At 48.4% G+C, this 19,167-nt stretch overlaps 1 protein-coding gene across 1 annotated transcript in view; it reads right to left on the bottom strand.

Annotated features, from left to right (window-relative positions):
* The window catches only part of REC8 (REC8 meiotic recombination protein), a 579,900-nt gene that overhangs the window by 469,923 nt on the left and 90,810 nt on the right, over nucleotides 1–19,167 (bottom strand). The window contains exon 5 of the mRNA XM_086920433.1: nucleotides 797–920. Coding sequence (XP_086776559.1) covers nucleotides 797–920 — 124 coding nt within the window. The remainder of the gene's footprint in view (nucleotides 1–796; nucleotides 921–19,167) is intronic.

Here is a 19,167-nt window from a genome sequence, read left to right on the forward strand (position 1 = left end):
GCAGAAGAGGTAGTGTCAAGGAAGAAGAGGGTGAGAAAGAAAATAAGCACTGGCAAAGCAATAGGTCTCGCCTTTGGGACCTATGAGTTTTGCCATTGGTTTTCAACAATGCTGTACAGCATCTCCAATGCTGTGCAGCATGGCTAAAGAGATGGAGGACAAGAGATAAAGACAGTATGACACAGCCGTAGCGATTGTGTCATTATGGAAGGAAGTATATGCATTATCATTCATGCACTCATCAACAGAAAAACACAAGGGCTTTCTTTCTTGTTTTTATTTTCCTGATCCGTAAATGTAAAAAATAAAAAGACAAAAGCATTTGTTTTTCAAAAGTAGGTTTGGGGGCAACATGGAGGGTGCAGTTAGGGGTGAACCAATGCAGGGAGTGCCAGAGGGAAGAACTAATATGGAAAGCACATATGGTGGGGGAAACCAACACAAAGGGCAAGGGTGGGGGAAGCAACGTTTGGGCGAGAGAGAGCAAAGTGAAGCTGAGGAGACAAGCACATAGGCAAGAGAGAGCAATGTGGGGGAGACAAGAACATGAGAGAGACCGCTGCAAAACACATGCAGTCTCTGAGTGCTTAAGCATAAAGGAAGAAGTAGCTCCCTAAAAGTGGGAAAAAAGTAGAAAGTAAAAAGGGACGGAGAAAGATGTAGGAAAGGAAGAAAAGAAAGGGGAGGAGAAAGAGTAGAGGAAAGAAAGGTAGTAAGTAGTAGGTAGAAATACAGCATCCACCTAGCACATGTACAGGACACTCAAAGGGAGGAAAAGGAAAGAGGACAAAAGTACCTGTGGGATGTTCATAGGACTAGGGAGGGCTGGTTCCACTTCCATGACCCCAAAAAAAGGGTCAGGTGCATCCTCCAGTGTTTCCATCATACACAGATGATCAGGAAGTAGCAAACCAGGAGGCCTGAGGACAAATACAAAGAGAAATTAGGAAATGAGGGTGAGAATGTGCCCCCATGATGGACAAGAGGTAGGACACCACTGAGCCACGCTTGAGGGGAGAAGATACCAGGGAATCAAAAAACAGGAAAAGCACTGAAGACAGAGAAAGAGTTAAAGTGGAGGCAGTGACAGGAGACAGGAGAGATAGAAGGAGGAGATAGTGAGATGGAGTGTGGTGACGCAAGGCAAAGATACCGTATAATACTGCATTTTTATAGTACTGTCACTCTAGTAATAAAATACTTTGGACAGAATATGGGACAACTAAACATTGGCCCCTTGAGGAAGACCAGTTCAGTTACAGATCAAGGAGCAACAGGAAGTGCCTCTAACCACAACATTGTTTAATATAGGATGAAAGATAAATCACAACAAACCCTGCGGGGTTATACCATATATATCTTAGAGACTACACTGCACTGCCATCCATGTAGAAACCCCATGGCTTCTGCGGAAAGACGTAAGTGGTGCAATTCTTAAAGGCAGGTAACACTTTTTTCACCAGTACGAGTCACCTTAACATACGTGCATTGCATATGTATCTGCCGTTCGAGATTTCTCAAGGCGGAGAAAAAATCAAGCGCTTCAATCTGAGGAGAATGAGGACATTGACGCCCAGGGCGGTGGACGGAACAGCCTTTGTATGGTCCCCAAATGAATAGATTTGTAATAGCAGTAGATACCTGCACTGTGATTTCCAGAACAGCAGAAAACATGGGTTGCTGTAAAAAATAAATCCATAGAAAAATTGTTGGTGGAAATGCTTCAATGTACAAGCCTCTCACATTCCGTAGTACGCAGCCGACCACAGATAGTAGCCTTGCATACGGTTCCTAGTGCAGCAGTAGTAGGGGTTGTGTATTTTTACTCTCCAGAGTAGTGGTCATAAAATATAGGACTGTCTATGAGGTGTTTAAATTCGAATTATTACTTACAACTGTTCACTGCCCGACATAAACACCTTATCAAAGAGGTATCACTAACATCTATCCTTGTGTCAAGCACAAAAAGTGTTCTTGAAATGCTTAAGCCACATCTATTCGCGTCCTATAGCAAACCATAAATTACTTGAGTGCCATCTTCATGCACCAACAACAATTTGATATGACCTATTTGTAATATCTTCTTGGTTGCCTGCGATAAAATACATTCTGCAGGTTCTTCACTGATATCATTAGCACTACAATCTTCCTAACCAGGAACACTTTTTGCCATCAATGTACATGGTAAACAACTGAAATTTTAAATGCAACAAACAAGAACTGCAGTGTATCTAAACTAGAACTTCCCTTCAAAACCGGATTGATAAAGTAACCTCCGATTTCACGCTCTTACACGAGGACCACAGAAAACTGGCGGATAAGGTGACCACGCAAGGTCAGGCAATTCAAGAACTCCAACCAATCACAAATAGTCATGCTGCGGTCCTGCAGGATACGACCAACCGTATACACGCCCTTGAAGACAGCGTGGAAGATGCAGAAGGGCGCTCCCGGCGCAGCAATATCCGAGTGGTGGGTCTGCCGGAGGGAAAGGAAGAGAAGAACCCTGAACAATATACGGAAACCTGGCTCCGAGACCTACTACCCCGGGGTACCTTATCGGAACAGTTCGTAATGGAAAGAGCGCGCCGTGTCCCAACGCAGAGGCCCAAGCCGGGAGCGCGCCCACGACCCTTCCTGTTTAAACTCCTCAACTACAGGGACAGGGACGTGATCCTGCGTGAAGCAAGAAAATTGGGAATGATAAAGGTTGATAGGGCACAAATCATGCTTTTCCCAGACTACACAGCTTTGACGCAGGAGCAACTACATAGCCGTGAAACGCCAACTAAGGGAACTGGAGCTCCCGTATTCCTTGCTCTACCCCGCCAGATTGAGGGTGGCCACAAAAGACGGGGCCCGTTTTTTCGAGACACCAGCGGAAGCATGGGACTGGCTGGAGGAATCTGGCCAGTGGTCAGGCACCAGGCCATTGGACGCAGAAGGGGAGGAGTCAGGGTACCGGAAAAGTAGAAGGCAACGACAACAACGGCAAACAAAGTCGACCACAGCGGCTCCGAGCCCAGACAACATGAGAGTGGAGCGACAGAATGCAGTGGCAGCAGTCTTGACCCTGAGCACTTCGCCCAGAGAAGGGACATCAATCCATCATGAACGAGACACGATAATGGTCAGTGGTCCATCCTCACCGTCTATTGACCTGTCAGAAGACACTGACCTAGCGGTGGTCACCCCCCAGACAGCAGACGAGATCATAGGATGAAACAGGCTGACACTGACCGGCGCCCTGTCTAAGGTGATTCACGCAAGTAGCATCATGCCCCGAATGTAGACCAGGTTTCTCTCCTGACGCGACTCTTGCTCACATTGACCCCATTTGCGGGACTTCCTTGGCTGCTGGGCGGAAACTACAACTCGGTGCTAGATGTACACATGAACAGATCCTTCCCTCCACTTAACAGGACAACAGCAGTGTCCAATGCCCAGGCTCCAACAGATTGGCTCACACATTGGGCGCTGATGGATCTATGGCGCACACACCACCCCACTGACCGTGTTTACTCATACTACTCGGCGGTGCACGATATACACCTACGGTTGGACAGGGTGGTGGGCTCTTCGTCACTGCTCCCTCTCATACATGGGTCCGAATATCTGGTCAGGACCCACTCTGACCAGAACCCCCTAAAAATTCAGTTTGTCTGAGATGCTGGCCGTCGCCCGGTGCCCACTTGGCGCTTACAGCCTACTGCGCTGGAAGACCCCGAATTCCGCTCCTCACTAGAGACAGCCATTTTGGCATATTTTTACCAAAATGAAGGTACAACGAGCAGCAAATTGGTAGAATGGGACGCGCTAAAGGTCGTGGTCTGGGGTCATTGTCTGGGTTCCACGTGGAACATCCGGAAACAATTATCCTCCTCATTAGCCAAGATAGAATCTCAATTGCTGCAATACAAATGTGAGGGAGAGAAGGAAGGAGAGCATGCTGACAGACTGGGGAGGCTTAGGGCGCAGCACGCGGACCTGCTTGAGCGACTCCGATGCCACAATTACACGGCGCGCACACACGCCACGGCAGATAGACCGGGCCGCTTATTGACATGGCTACTACGGCAGGAGAACGCTCATACTCTCATTGGGGCCATTTGCACTCCAGATGGCAACCTGGTGTACAGCCAACACGAAATCCACAAGGCTTTCACAGACCACTACACTCTGCTATATCAATCCGTGACCCAATGCACTACGCATGACATCGAGAGATTCTTGGAGCAGGTCCAGCTACCCGTAGCCATTGGGGAATACGTGAGTCCTTAGGGGACCCCCTCACCCTAGACGAAATCGGGGAGGTGATTGGGTCAATGGTGTCCGGCAAAACGTCGGGGCCTGGCGGCCTGCCCGCTGAATATTACAAAGCCAACAGAGAGTATCTGCTGCAACACTTGCACACTCTATATAGGGAGGCGGTGGAGGAAGATAGATTGCCCCCCTCAATGCGTGAGGCGTATCTGGTGTCCTTGTTGAAGCCGGGCGGAGATTCGACCGCTCTGGGGTCATACAGGCCTTTGGCACTACTCAATGCAGATTATAAGATTCTAGCCAAAGTCTTGGCGGAGCGGCTGGCTTAAGTGGTCCCCGATCTGATACACACCGACCAAAATGGATTTGTGCCCAAAAGGAGCACATCCCTCAACTTACGGAGATTCTTCAGGGTGCGATAGTTGGAGCGAGGATCTGGCCTAAGTCGGGATGTCTTATTCTGGACCTGGAAAAGGCATTTGACTGCTTGGAATGGAACTATCTGGCGGCAGTACTGCAGAGATACGGTCTGGATCAAGGTTTCCAGCAGTTAGTTAGCCTCCTGTACAGGGGACCTACGGTCAGGGTAAGATTAGGGCAGGGGAACCAGACAGGGTTGCCCGCTATCGCCCCTATTATTTGAGCTTGCTATCGAGCCCCTCGCGGCAACACTGCGAGCGTCACTCAGCAGCGGCATTCAATTAGGAGATGCAATCCATAGAGTCTCCCTATATGCGGATGACCTATTGGTCTACGTGCAAGACATTGAGCGTATACCGGATCAGCTGGAGTACATCCTTGGAGATTTCGCTGCGGTCTCGGGGCTCTGTGTGAATGCAGGAAAGTCCTGCATATATGCGTTTGGGGAAGAGAACCAGGACCCGGGATATACCCTCAACGGCACTAGGGTGCAATGGCAGACACACACCTTCCGCTATCTGGGAGTTCAAATATACCGCCAACCGTCAGATCTGATAGATGGGAATCTGGGGAGAGCGATAACGGCGATCAGATCGCAAGTGAAATTTTGGTCTGCGCTACCACTAACAATCACAGGCAGGGTGGCTCTGTCTAAGATAGTGATCTTCCCCAGACTCCTATATTACTTCACTAACTTACCTCTATATATCCCGGCAGCATTCTTTACTCCACTTACCAAACTGCTCAGAGACTTCATTTGGGCGAACTCACGGCACAGGCTGTCCCTGTCGAAATTGCACTTACCCACGGATCAAGGGGGACTCGAAGTGCCCTGCCTGGAGCACTACTACCTGGCAGCGCAGCTGCAGTGGATAGCTCGGTGGCTGGCGGACAGGGGACGCGACGATACGGCGTCCGTGCAACCCCCATACACCCCGGAACAAATAAACACCCTATGCCACCCGGCTAATAAAACAGTAGTGCCTACACCTTTCCTCCTTGCGGTAGCGCACAAATGCTATTGGAGGAGCTTATACCTTACCAGGGATCACTGACATAATATCGAGGGACAGAATATCGACTACCACAATTATCGTGTTAAAAATATCGACAGACAGAATATCGACTTTGTATCTACAAACAGGTAAGTACAAAAATATCGAGTATAAAATATCGTTTACTAAAATATAGTTTATAAAAATATCGACTTTATTAAAAACAATATTAAATTAAATTAATATTAAAAACGAATTACTAAAATATATATAAAAATACTTAAATTAACTTATAATAATTAAATAATTAATAAAAGTTAAAAAAAATATATAAATCACAATTGTGAAAACATATATATATATATTAACATAAAATAATTAAATAATATCGAATATTATTAGCGTACAATAGCAGAAGTGTTAAAATTACTATTCCCACTCCGAAGAGTGCAATCATAGGAAAAGCATTGGATAGCGTAGGGGTTAAAATTACTATTCACACTCCAGTGGGTGCAACAGTAGGGAAAGCGTTGGATAGCGTAGGGGTAAAAATTACTATTCCCACTCCAGTAGGTGCAACAGTAAGGAAAGCGTTGGATAGCGTAGGGGTAAAAATTACTATTCCAACTCCAAGGAGTCGAACAGTAGGGAAAGCGTTGGATAGCGTAGGAGTAAAAATTACTATTCCAACTCCAAGGAGTGCAACAGTAGGGAAAACGTTGGATAGCGTAGAAATAAAATTTACTATTCCAACTCCAGTTGGTGCAACAGTAGGGAAAGCGTTGGATAGCGTAGAGGTTACAATTACTATTCCCACTCCAGAGGGTGCAACAGTAGGGAAAGCGTTGGATAGCGTAGAAGTTAAATTTACTATTCCCACTCCAGTGGGTGCAACAGTAGGGAAAGCGTTGGATAGCGTAGAGGTAAAATTTACTATTCCCACTCCAGTGGGGGCAACAGTAGGGAAAGCATTGGATAACGTAGGGGTTAAAATTACTATTCCCACTCCAGTGGATGCAACAGTAGAGAAAGCGTTGGATAACGTAGGGGTAAAAATTACCATTCCCACTCCAAAGAATGCAACAGTAGGGAAAGCATTGGATAGCGTAGGGGTTAAAATTACTATTCCCACTCCAGAGAATGCAACATTAGGGAAAGTAAATACTTCATATACTATTGTAATTTTTTTTAATTAATATCTATAAATAATTTATAAGAAATTAACAATGTATTATAATTAAATAATTAATCAATTAAAATGACTAATTAACATTATTTATTACAATTAGCTACCTATTAATACAAATTAATTACTAATTAACTATTAATTATTTATTAATTAAATAATTAATTAACAATCACTTAGAATTAAATACTATTAAATTAATTTAATTAATTATAAAAAAAATTACTTCCCACCCTATTCCCCTATAAACCAACAACCCGCTACAGAAAATAAAAAAGTAAAATTAACATAATTAGCAATTAATCAATTAAATGTAATTACCAATTAAAATTATAATTAATTACCAAATATAAATTAATTAACTATTTATTATAAATTAATACCAATAAATACATTTACATATTTAATTAATTATAATTAAATTACTTCCCACCCAATTCTACTATAAATCCACAACCCACTGCACAAAAAAGTTGAGTAAAATTAACATAATTAGCAATTAATCAATTAATTAAAATGAATTACCAATTACATTTTATTTATTTACCAATTAAAAAAAATTAACAAATAATAAAAAATACCAATAAATACATTTACTTATTTAATTAATTATAATTAAATTACTTCCCACCCTATTCCCCTATAAACCCACAACCCGCTACAGAATTAAATTACGCAAATAAGAAAAATACAAAATTCATTAATAAAAATTAATTATAATATAAATACACACTTTTCACACATATTATAACATTAAAAAACACTATAAAAAAATTAGATATTATTAAAAATTCGATATTTTTAACAATCTATATTATATACTTCGATATTTTAACTTTCTATATTTTTTACAATCGATATTACATCACTTACCTTAAAAACGATACTTTTGATATCTATATTCTGTCCCGTCGATATTTTGTCCAATCGATATTTAAAACTCGATATTATGTCCAATCGATATTTTGGACTCAATATTTTGTCTGTGCACCCTTACCAGGACACTGACAGCCTAAACACCAGCGCTATCACTAGTGGGTTCACCTAGTGGGACGGGAGTACTCACACTGCCGAGGCTCGCAGACTGGAGAGAGGCGGGCATACAGACCTTAGGGGACCTATACCACGATGGGGCGCTACTGCCATATGACACCCTAATCAGGGAGGAAAACCTGCCACCGGGACAATTCCTCATGCACAGATCGCTGATTGCAACACTTACGGCCAAATGGGGGGACCTGACGGTAGAACCCAAGCAACACTTTGTCATACAATATTTGCGCGTTATGAGTAGAGGCCGACACCTAGTCCGCTGGTTTGCAGCAGCATTCCGGACACACACGGCGATTAGCCTGACATCCCTCAAATAAAAGTGGGAGGTAGATCTGGGGAATCCAGCTGAGAGACAAAGAATGGGACCGAATACTGCAGAGCCCAATACGTATACCCAGGAGCATGAGGTTTCGACAAATACAATTATTCATCGTACACAGGGCATACCTCACACCCGACCTAATTAATATATACTTCCATCGGGAGGACGCAATTTGCCCTAGATGTGCTGAGCAGGGGGTGGGGCTTGTACATATGCTTTGGAACTGTCGTAGACTCCACACATACTAGCAGGACATCAGCACACAGCTGCACGAGTGTACCGGCCGGGACATACCTTTTGACTGTCCCACATACTTTTTACTCCATTTCCACAGAACCACGGCCACGAAAGTGACGTCTAGGTTCCTGGACCTGGGCATTGTGGCGGCCAAACGACTCCTCACTAAGCACTGGAAGGCCCAGGACCCACCACATACGCAGACATGGAGGCACTCCCTCTCCACATGGGCCAAAGCGGAGGGAATCGCCATTAAAAGGGAGGAAACACTAGGCCTACGGAAAGAGCCAATGGCAGCTCACTGGGAGGGACTACTCCTCACCTTACAGAATGCTCACTGGACAGCACACAGGTGAGGCAAATACACCTGAAGACACGGACATGAACCAGGATGGGATGGCCCGTGCTGTTTCATGCACAAGCTAATGGCAACTGATACGGCCATCAGGCAGGGCCACATGGCGTGTATGTACAGGGGGGTATCCAAAATAGTGGGGATAGTGTCTTGTCATGGGGGAGGAATGGCGTGCCCGCTTCACAAGAACTGAAGTCATGTTTTTCTGGAAACGGCACATTCATGTAAGAGATGCATGCTGTAGAAGAGTGTATACTGTCCAATTCTCCTGTATAACATGGTTTCTGAGAATGTTGGAAAAACAAAAATGAATAAACAGATTTAAACAACAACAAAAAAAAACTGCAGTGTATCTAAGGATAAATTGTCCAAACGTCATGACTTTTCCCCCTCAAAATTCAAAAACTGGCCATGTCCCTAATTATATTGAATATGTCTTGGCCAGTGGCAGACTCACAATCATAAAACACGTAAACACTCTTACTTACTCACACTCTCATTCATACTCACTCCCTCTCACATTTACTCTCTTCCCCTAATTCTAACTCGCACTCTCTCATTTTCAATCTTACTCACTCCCACACAGTTACTCACACACAAACAGACATATACTCACTGGTTCTCACTCTCACAAACACACTCACCCTTTTACACCAACAACTACTGAGGGTGGAGGGAGTGCAGCTGCATCCTGCGCAGACGTGCTGCACCTTGCAAAGAGAGAGAGCATGGCAGAACTAAAGTTAAACCCCGTCCCTGACCCCTTACCCCCGAAGCCTCGGTGCCAAACCTAAGAGGGGAGTACCAGGACATTATCTGGTAGAGGCTAGCTGCAGCAGTGGTAACTGGTGATTGGTAGCCCAACTAACAGAAGTGGCACCTTTAAAACTGAAGGCTGCAGAGTTTAAGGTGAAGCGTCAAGAATGGAGACTACGGGAGGAGCCAAGATGGCGACCTGAACGGACGTGCGGCCGCTCGGCTCCGCCGGCTCTGGAATCCCGCACCTACATCCTGCTTGCTATCCTGCGGATCTTTTTGCCTGGATTGTGCGGGAAAATGGAACTGACTCTGACGGTGTCCCTCTGACCTCTCCGCCCGCCCGGAGTCGGAAGTTACTGGACGGATCGCCTTTGCCCGGGTCCCCACCCGCTCCACAGCGCCTGCCGGACCTCGCGTGCCCCGAGGTGATTGTTCTGCTGCGGCAGCTGTAATACAACGTGGGGGTGCTTCCACCCGACTGCTGCTTGGCTGACGCCTGCCTTCGCTACCCTGCCGAGACTACACGGAACTGTACCGGGACGAATGAGAGAGGGCTTGCCTGAGCTTCCTTTGTTCGTGGCCGCCATGATGCTGGTCGGCTCTTCCCGTTACTGTGCCTGTTACCGGTGAGCTCCTCACTGTCCTGCCTGACTACCTCGCGGCCGGCTGTTCCCTGACTACACGGTAGACAGGAGGGGATACAGTTTGCTACATGGACGACAGCTGCCTACCGATCGGGTCCCGCGGCCCCCTTTCTCCCCCCCCCAGCACTCCGTGGACTGAGGACAAGATGGCGGTGCCTGCTCTTCGGCGCTGTGGGGACGACTATGTGCTCTCCTCTTGGGACGACGAGCACACCTTCGTACAGGGGGCCGGGTCTGATTTTTCCTCCGGGAGTGTTGAGCTGCGGGACTTACAGCCGGAATGGACCTACAAGGATGTGATGACGGTCTTGAGTGAGGTACGATCGGAGATGATGCACAACTACAACGTACTGAGTGAGACACTTGATGCATGTGCCCATGATATATGCCGAGCGCAGGAGGTTTACCCCCGACAAGGTCTGGAATTGACCTTGCTACAATCTGCCAGCCCACCGCCGCCTCCGAGTGCTACTGTTGCGATTAAGGAAACTACTGCTGAGGCTTGTGGTGATTTGTTGCCACCCGTCAGGACTGCTGCTGCAACATTGTCTCCCCTTTGTTCTCTGACTGGCTGTCTGCCTCGTGTAACAGTCTCGCTGCTCTGGTCACTGCTAGCCTGCCCTCCTGCCTTGTCTTCTGCTCCTTCCTTGAAAGTTTTGACTTCCTCATCTCGTGACTTTTGTCGCCTGGATGCCTCGGATGAGTGTGTTACCAGGGGAGAACTACCTACGGAGGACAGGCGATGCTCTTTCAGCGACTGTGCACCTCCCCCATCCTCGGAGCGGCCATGTTTCTTTGTCGACCCGGACTGCATCGGACTGCCACGTAGGGTGGGTGAGAGAATAAATCCCAGGTCGGGACAGGGCTAGGCGGTCCCCTCGCTGCATTGATATACTGGCGGGTGGAGGCTGCGAGGGATCCGACTCTTGCAGGTGACACTGTGTACTGTCTGTTGACTCTCCTTAATGGTTAGACCTTTGGTGAAGCTATCTGTTGCCGGTACTGGGGAGAGAATGTTTAATGAGCCGGCGGTGTCCGAGCGTGTATGATGTGGCCCTCCTCCCCGTCGTTCTCTAGTGGGAGTCCTGGGACAGATTTCTTTCCTTGCTCCCTATATCATTGGTCAATATTTTTCTTTGCTTCCTCTTTCCTTTTTCTCTCTCTACTTCTCTTTTCTTCCTAAATTTCGGGTTTTTGGGGCGACAGACACTCTGCTGGGGGGGGGGGCAGGCCGTAGCCTCTGCATGTGTGTAGGGTGGGGGGTTATATTTAGTTTTTGTTAGTTTCTATGGTGCCTATGTATGATCTTCTTTTATAATTTTCTCTTTCTTTCTGTTCTGGGGTTTAGTAGGGAGTGGGTAGCGCTGTGGGTGGTACGTAAATGCGAACTGATTCTCCTGTTGATTTGTACTGTACTGCCAAGTTGACGGGGTGTTCCTCACTACTGCTGTTTCTTCTTGATGCTGCCTGCCCATGTTGTGAAGTTAATGTACGGACTCAGTTCTCCTTGATTCTATTCTTCACTGATTTATCTTTAGACTGAAAAATTTAAAAATTTTAACCTTCAATGCTCCTTTTCCCTAGCGGCATGATTCCGTTCAGTGTAACTGCTGTTAATTGTTGCTATATTGCCTGGTGGCGCTGGGGAACCGTATTGCTTGCTCCTGTGCTTAAAGTATCGTGGCCGGCCTGACGGTTGTAGGCCCGTATTTGTTCCATTTTTCATGCACAATAAAGGTTTTCAAAAAATTAAAAAAAAAAAAAAGAATGGAGACTACTTCTCTTCCATTGTGTCCCATGGAGAGAATGGTAAAAGGAGGAGTTGTGGTGAAGAGGTGGCCCCAACACGAACAGCTGTGTGATACTGATACAAAAGAGGGACTCCCCTCTTTGAAGGGGCTCTGTTGGGAGAAATGTTGGGAGAGAGTGTCTGATTGGATGCGGGCGCAGTACTGTAATCTTCTGCGAGGACTGGGGGTGCAGCGCTGCAATCTTTTTTTTTTTTTTTTTTTTTTTGGAAAACCTTTATTTACCAAAACAAAGTACACCGCTATTCAGCCGTAGATCCCGGAGGCCTGGCAGCATTGTGACTCAATTCGTAAACATGTACAAAACAAAAACACAGGAGTAATCAGGTTTAATTTTATGATATAAAAAGTCTAAAATAACGAGAGAAACCAACAGAGCCAAGTAAGAGAAGAGCGCTGCAATCTTGAATCCTAATGCAGACACTTCCCTGACACGTTCCTATGCTGGGAATAATGTATTCAAAGCCAGTGCAATTACAATGATATGCCAGAAGTGAACTGCAGAAACCATGGTCCTGTCCACAACACCATGGGGCACACTAGGAGTGAGTGACATCTCATCTGAGTCACGATACAACTCTCCACTATATCAGTAACACTAGTGTTTCAGGGAACAGGCTGGAGTCCTTACCAATGTGACCTTCTTGGATATAAAGATTTAGGGGCAGATTAGGATTGAGGTTTTTCCGCATCCTCCGGGCCGGCGGAAGCCACCGCCGGCCCAGAGAATGCGGAAAAACCGCAGCGGACCCACCAAAGACCCACCGCCACATTAGGATGGCTGGTGGGTCCTGGTTTCCGTCCGCAGCTTTTAGGCGCGGTTGGCTTACAACCGCGGCGGAAAAGCCCTAATATGGTGGCGGTGTCTCAGACACCGCCAGCCATATTAGGATGCCCAAAAAGAAATGCTTTTTACCGGCGGGTTTTCCGCCGTGGAAAAGCATACGGAGCTTCACTGCGGGGGCCCGTTGCGGGCCCCCTGGGTGAAGGGGGGGATCGGGGGAGCACATGGGGGGTACTGCATTTGTATGCAGTAATCGGCAGGCACCGCGCGGTGCCTTCCGCTTTCTGCATACAAATGCAATGTATGCATTTTTAACATTGCGGCGGGTGCAGATTGAAGCCGCACCAGCCGCAATGTTAAAAATAGAGGATGTGACCGCCAGGGTGGCGGTCACATTCTAATTGGACAGGAGGGAACTCCGCAGGCCATGCGGAGGTTCCCTCCTCCTCGATGGTCGCGGACGGACTCAAGTCCGTCCGCGATCATAATGAGCCCCTTAATGCCACAAAAAAAAAAACACTCGAATGATAGCCACCAGTTTCTGCCCCATATGTCCTGCCAGGGGTAAGTCATGAGCCAGACCCAGTAGGAAGGCTCTGTAACACTGAAGGCCCACAAACACATGGGTTGCCTAAGACTCCGGAACCTTAGCTCACTTTACAGAAGGTCACTCTCCCAATAGATAAAGGTATCTCCAGAGGTGTCAACAGCTGTCTGGGTCTTAGCTTGACGCTCAAGCTCTTAAGAGTGGGGGACTCCTTTTGAGCCCAGAACTCTACCCTGCGTTGCCCACCTTATGCTTACTTGCCAGCCGGCCAGCTCAGGAACGTTTCCAAGGGCAGCAATGTCCTCCACTTTAGGTTCTGGTGTGTCGTCCTCAGGCTTAGCCTCCTCTCAGACAATGGGAGTTTCAGAAGTTGGTTTCCCACACCACACCTGAAGCAACCTGGGCCGTTTTTCCAAGCTCTAGGCTTCCTTGACTACCCTCACGGGATGCTAGAAACCTTGTGGTCAGGCACACCCACTCAGGCTCCCCTAACATTTCTAAACAAGACTGTAGCTCCACTGCTTTCCAGATGGCGTGCTCCAAGTCTTGCCCTAGCAGACAGTAACAGGCATGGAAAGACTCACAACTACCTTCAGGGAACCTGAGACCCCCTACCAGACCACACTCAAAGGGAACCTGAGCCACCTCTTAAGTAGCTCTCACGCTTGTCTGCTACCATAACATGGTGGATTGTTTGAATTGGAGATTACCTGCTTGACAGGCTAAATGAAACCCACCCTTCCCCTTTGTGTGAAGGTGAGCTTGGAATGCCCACTCCCTTACATTTAAATCAATGCAGCCCAGCACATTGAGGACAATTTCTTTGAATCACACTATTCTGTTCTCCGAGAAGTCGGTTAGAGCCTGGATATTCTATTTTAATTAGAATGCAGTAAGGCGTTGGAGATGAAAAGGATCTAAACAAGTTGAGAGCCTCCACGGATAGGATACTTTCAAGGACAATACCTTCTCTACAGCCAACGGCTTGCAGAGACTAAGAACTGCCGAGGTAGCCCAATGGTCGCTACCCTCGTATTTTGCCACTTCAAAATCTAAAAAGATCAAAATGTTAAACGGGCATTAACATATAGTCAATCAGGCCTGGCGGCAGGCAGGTCATTGTTAAAAAGGCCATTTAAACAAATCAATCCATTATTCACCACCCACTGACTCAAGGCTTTTGCATCCTTTTTAACAGCACAAGGGGGGAATTGAGATGTAAGGATGTTATAAAAATCCAGGGCATCCTCCATCAGTAAGTTCGACTGGGCAGGAAAAAGATGGGATTGACGTCCCAAGCCATTATTATGATTGCTTCAGGAAATGTTGCTACAAAATTGTGAAAAGATTGCTCTAAGGATTCCAACCAGCCTTTAATTCTCCGGTACTCTTCTTTATAAATATATACATTTATAAGAAGAAAGCGCCTACAAATATCTTTACTCAGACCGATTTCAACCACTGACAGCTGTAAAACACTGGACACATTTATAACATGCACTGATTTCTTAATCACCTTAATAAATATTAAGGTTAGAACGCTATCCTCTTCCCTCTGCCTTTATTATTCAGTACCATGAAGACTTCTATGGTCTATTCCTCTTTCAACCACAACTCCTGAAGGACCACCAAATGGTATTCAATCTTCCTTCGAGGTCACCACTACTCCTGAGGCGTTCGCAACCCATGGATATTCCAAAACGGAACGCTCAGGTTTAGAGAGGAACCCTCGCTGCATACGAAATTGGGCCAGGCATCCCGACAACTGACATTCGAAAGTTGCTGCAGGAGAGAGAATCTCTTACCCGGCCCCCATAGAACAGCCTCAGTCTGCTTAGTTGATCTGTTATTTACATAAACTACCCTCGAATTCTTGGTTAGCTGACTATCTTGCCATGATTTCTAGGCCTTGGGAGTGGCCTGTCATAGGAATAAGGTGTAAGTCTCTCCCACTGGCTGGCAGATAACCCACCATGAACACTTAAAAGGAGGGTGGGATAAGCTCAGGCTGGGGGACAAGTACGGCGTGGGTCCATTTGAAGGGGCTTGAGGCTTGTGAGTTTGCCTTGGCCAAATCCTCTACCGCCTTGAGCACTAATTGCACAAAGCAGGAGAAATAAAATAAACTCTTGACACTTCCATTGCTTGTTCCCCAGGCTAGAACGACACAGAGAATAAATCCTCTGTGGATATCCCAGAGAGTGAAGGGATTTTATGAAATATATGAAGAATTTTTGAAGGATTCAGGGGCCTTGATTTCTTTACTTTTTTACCCCGGTGGGTAATATCCAGCAGTAATTCTGAGGACTCCAGATCAAACTTAGGCGGGGATTCGGAACCGATGGAGGATTCTTCACAAGACTTATTGGAGCTCGAGGAGTTAGACACCTTACCGTTAACTAATATTGAAGGTTTTTTACTTGACATGGAGCGCACACCTCAGAGTAGGGAAGGGGGCGTGGCTTGGACGCCGATCGGGATGGCGGCGTGAGCTTGCAGCTCCGCGCAGGATCCCGATATTTCTCCTGAAAACTACATCTGGGGCAACCCCTGATCGGCGCAACTGGCCAGCGAGGTGTTGGGGAACCACTGGAGAGCGGCTGAGAACTCTTTGGGGACCGCTAGTCCCACGGAGACCTAGAAAGTCGGCGCCCGAGGTGTTGCCCGGAGTGCGAAGAAAATGGCGGCGGTGAGGGTCGATGGTCTCTGAACCGAAACTGAGGAGAGTTGGCATCGGCTTGCGAGGTGGCCCGCCTATGCGAGATCGGAGCTGCGGGAACTGCTGGCACAGACCTGAGGAGCGGGGGGCTTGGTGACCGACATTGGATTGGTGTACTGGGGGCACGCTCTCGTCTCTACTTCCCCCCCACTCCCCCTCCTCCCAGTTCTGGCGACAGTGGGGCGGACGGCGCTAGAACTCTTGATTCTTAGAGTTGCAGGCACAGCGGAGGCACCCTACCCCGATCGTTGCTGAAGCGCACGTCCCCCGGGCAGAGGATATCGGGCCCTGGTGAGGTCCGGGCCTGCCCGTGCAACGGCGACGGAGGCACCTAAGATGGCGGCTGCGGGAGGAGCGGCCATCACGGAGCAGGGCCGGGAGGATTCGATCGCGCTATCCCAGGTCGGTGAGGCCTCCCCCCCGGTGATGGACCAGGAACAGAGACTGAAACGGCGCCTGGATGCTATTCTGGATGCCATCACCTCGACCAAGGAGGCACTGCAGCAGGACATTGCGCAGGTCGCCACGGGGCTGGGGCTCCTGAGAGCGGATCATGCCAAGTTGGCGGATAAGGTTAAGGACCATGAGCAGCTGCTATTAGACCTGAAACCGGCGGTGGTGACCGCGGAACATAAGATTACGGACATCCTGACCCGGCTGGACACGGAGCGACGAGCGGAGGATGCCGAAAGCCGCAACAGACGGAACAACGTGCGGGTCGTAGGCCTGCCGGAAGGAATTGAAGGGGAGGATGCGGTGGCCTACATGGAGAACTGGTTCCGGACAGTGGTGGCACAGGAGGGTCTCACTTCCTTCTTCACATTAGAGCGAGCACACAGGGTGCCGGCTCGCCCACCAGCGCTTGGTCGCCCCCCTAGACCGATGGTGGTGAAGCTCCTCCATTATAAAGACCGGGACCTCCTAATCCAGAAAGCTCGGGCCTCGGGTCCGTATGAGGTGGAAAATAGCCGAGTCACGATTTTCCCTGACTATACTCAGGCGGTCCAGAAGAATAGGACATCTTTCCTGGCGGTGAAAAAGGAGCTGAGAGAGGAGGGCATCCAGTACTCCTTGCTCTTCCCGGCCAAGCTGCGGATAATCCTGGATGGGAGCACTCAATTTTTTCAAACTCCGGATGAAGCGTGGTCATGGTTGGAATTGTATTGCGCCGGCACGGACAGGACTGGCAAAAGTCAGCGAGAGAGGCCTAAACCGCTTCAGGTCCGGAAATCGCAACGGATTCGCTCACGCAACAAGCTTCAGCGAGCGAAACGGGAGGCCCAAATGGCTGCGGACAAAAGAGGGGCGCTGGCAGCGACGGCGGCCATTACGAGATCACAGCAGGAGAGTGACTTGGCGGCTACGGACTCTGGCGAGGACGGTGGCAGGACTGGAGAGGAATTTTCGGAGGCGGAGAGCTCGAAGGGACCGGTGGTCACCCCCCAGACGTCTGATGAGATTTTTCATGGCTGACTCCTGTATGGGACTTGGGACACTGTAGCTCTAGTGGGGAGGTATTCTGTTGGCACTAGATGGGTTGCCAGGTAGGGTGAAGCATCAGCATTGCGGGATGGAAGGCGCGGGGCGCGGGCTCCGCCTGCCCGAGGTCGGCGATAACTCACCCCCTCGGGGCCCTTAAGGCCTTCTGTGGTGGCGACCACAGTTTAGTCGGATGTGTGTTTTGTTTAAGGTTTGGATCGGGGCTGAAACTGGGTTTGTAGGCTCTGTCTTGGGGAGTGGGGTTTGGGGAGTTTTTTTTATGGTTCGTTTGGGGGGGCAACTGCTATGGTGTGGGCAATGAATGGCTACACTTGAACTGGATCATCCTGCGTTGGTATGGGGACGTTACCTAACTTGAAATGCCTAACATGGAATGTCCGAGGACTGCGAACTATGGTCAAACGCCACAAAGTGCATGCTTATTTGGTGAGGCGGGGGGGTCCAGATTGCCATGTTGCAGGAGACTCATTTAACGAAACAAGAATGCATCGCATTGCAGAAGAGATGGAGGGGTCAGGTCTTTGGAACCACTTACTCCGCGTTTGCTAGAGGGGTACTGATATGGGTGCGAGCGGGGATACCGTTCCAGGTGTTGAATCAATCAGTGGATCCTGAGGGTAGATATGTGGCGGTGGAGGGGAGGTTGTATGGTCGGGATGTGGTTTTAAGCTGTGTATACACTCCAAATGTTGATCAGGCCCGCTTCTTTGATGGTTTATCCTGCTCCTTGGCCTCTTTCTTAGCGGGTCCTGTGATACTGGGGGGGGACTTTAACTCGATCACAGATGTGGCCTTGGACAGATCTCACCCACCACTGGTCGATTCCCCTGTACGTAAGCTAGCTGCACACAGGAAGGATTGGCAGGAAAGATTGGGACTGCTGGATGTGTGGCGGGAACAACACCGGGGGGGTAGGGATTACTCCTTTTTCTCGGCCCTCCACGCTCTACATGTTAGGATCGACTCGGTCCTGTGCAGCGGGTCCCTAGCCCCACTGGTCTCCCATACGGAGTACCTGGCCAGGACCATCTCGGATCATAATCTTTTGCTGGTGCACGTCCAATGGCAGCGGGCGCGCTCCGCGATTCCAACATGGCGGCTCCGGCCCGACACCCTGGAGGACTCGGTGTTTAGTGACGCGGTCCAACGGGGCATAGATCAGTACTTTGATGAGAATGAGGGGACAGCTACTTGTAGGTCCACTGAATGGGACGCGATGAAAGTGGTGGTGAGAGGAGTATGCATGGGTAGGTTTTCGAATGCTTGAATGTCGGTGTTGAATGCGCTTGCCAGTGCGGAGGAGAAATTGAGGGATCTGGAACGGCATCGGCCGGACCGGCCGGACCTACAGGCCCGGTTATTGGAAGCCAAGGAGGTGGTGGCTACTGAAACGGAACGGCTGCGGAGCTATGACTACAGACAATATGCCATCAGAGCGCATGCTGAAAGGGATAAGGTAGGCACGTTACTGGCTAGGCTCGCTAATCCTGAACTCAGAGGCTGCCCGATCTTGAGCATTAAAAATGTACTGGGGGAGACGGTCTATTCACAAACGGCGGTGCTGGAATGCTTTCG

The sequence above is a fragment of the Lissotriton vulgaris genome, chromosome 5 (assembly GCF_964263255.1).
Source record: "Lissotriton vulgaris chromosome 5, aLisVul1.2, whole genome shotgun sequence".
In the NCBI taxonomy this organism is placed as follows: Eukaryota; Metazoa; Chordata; class Amphibia; order Caudata; family Salamandridae; genus Lissotriton; species Lissotriton vulgaris.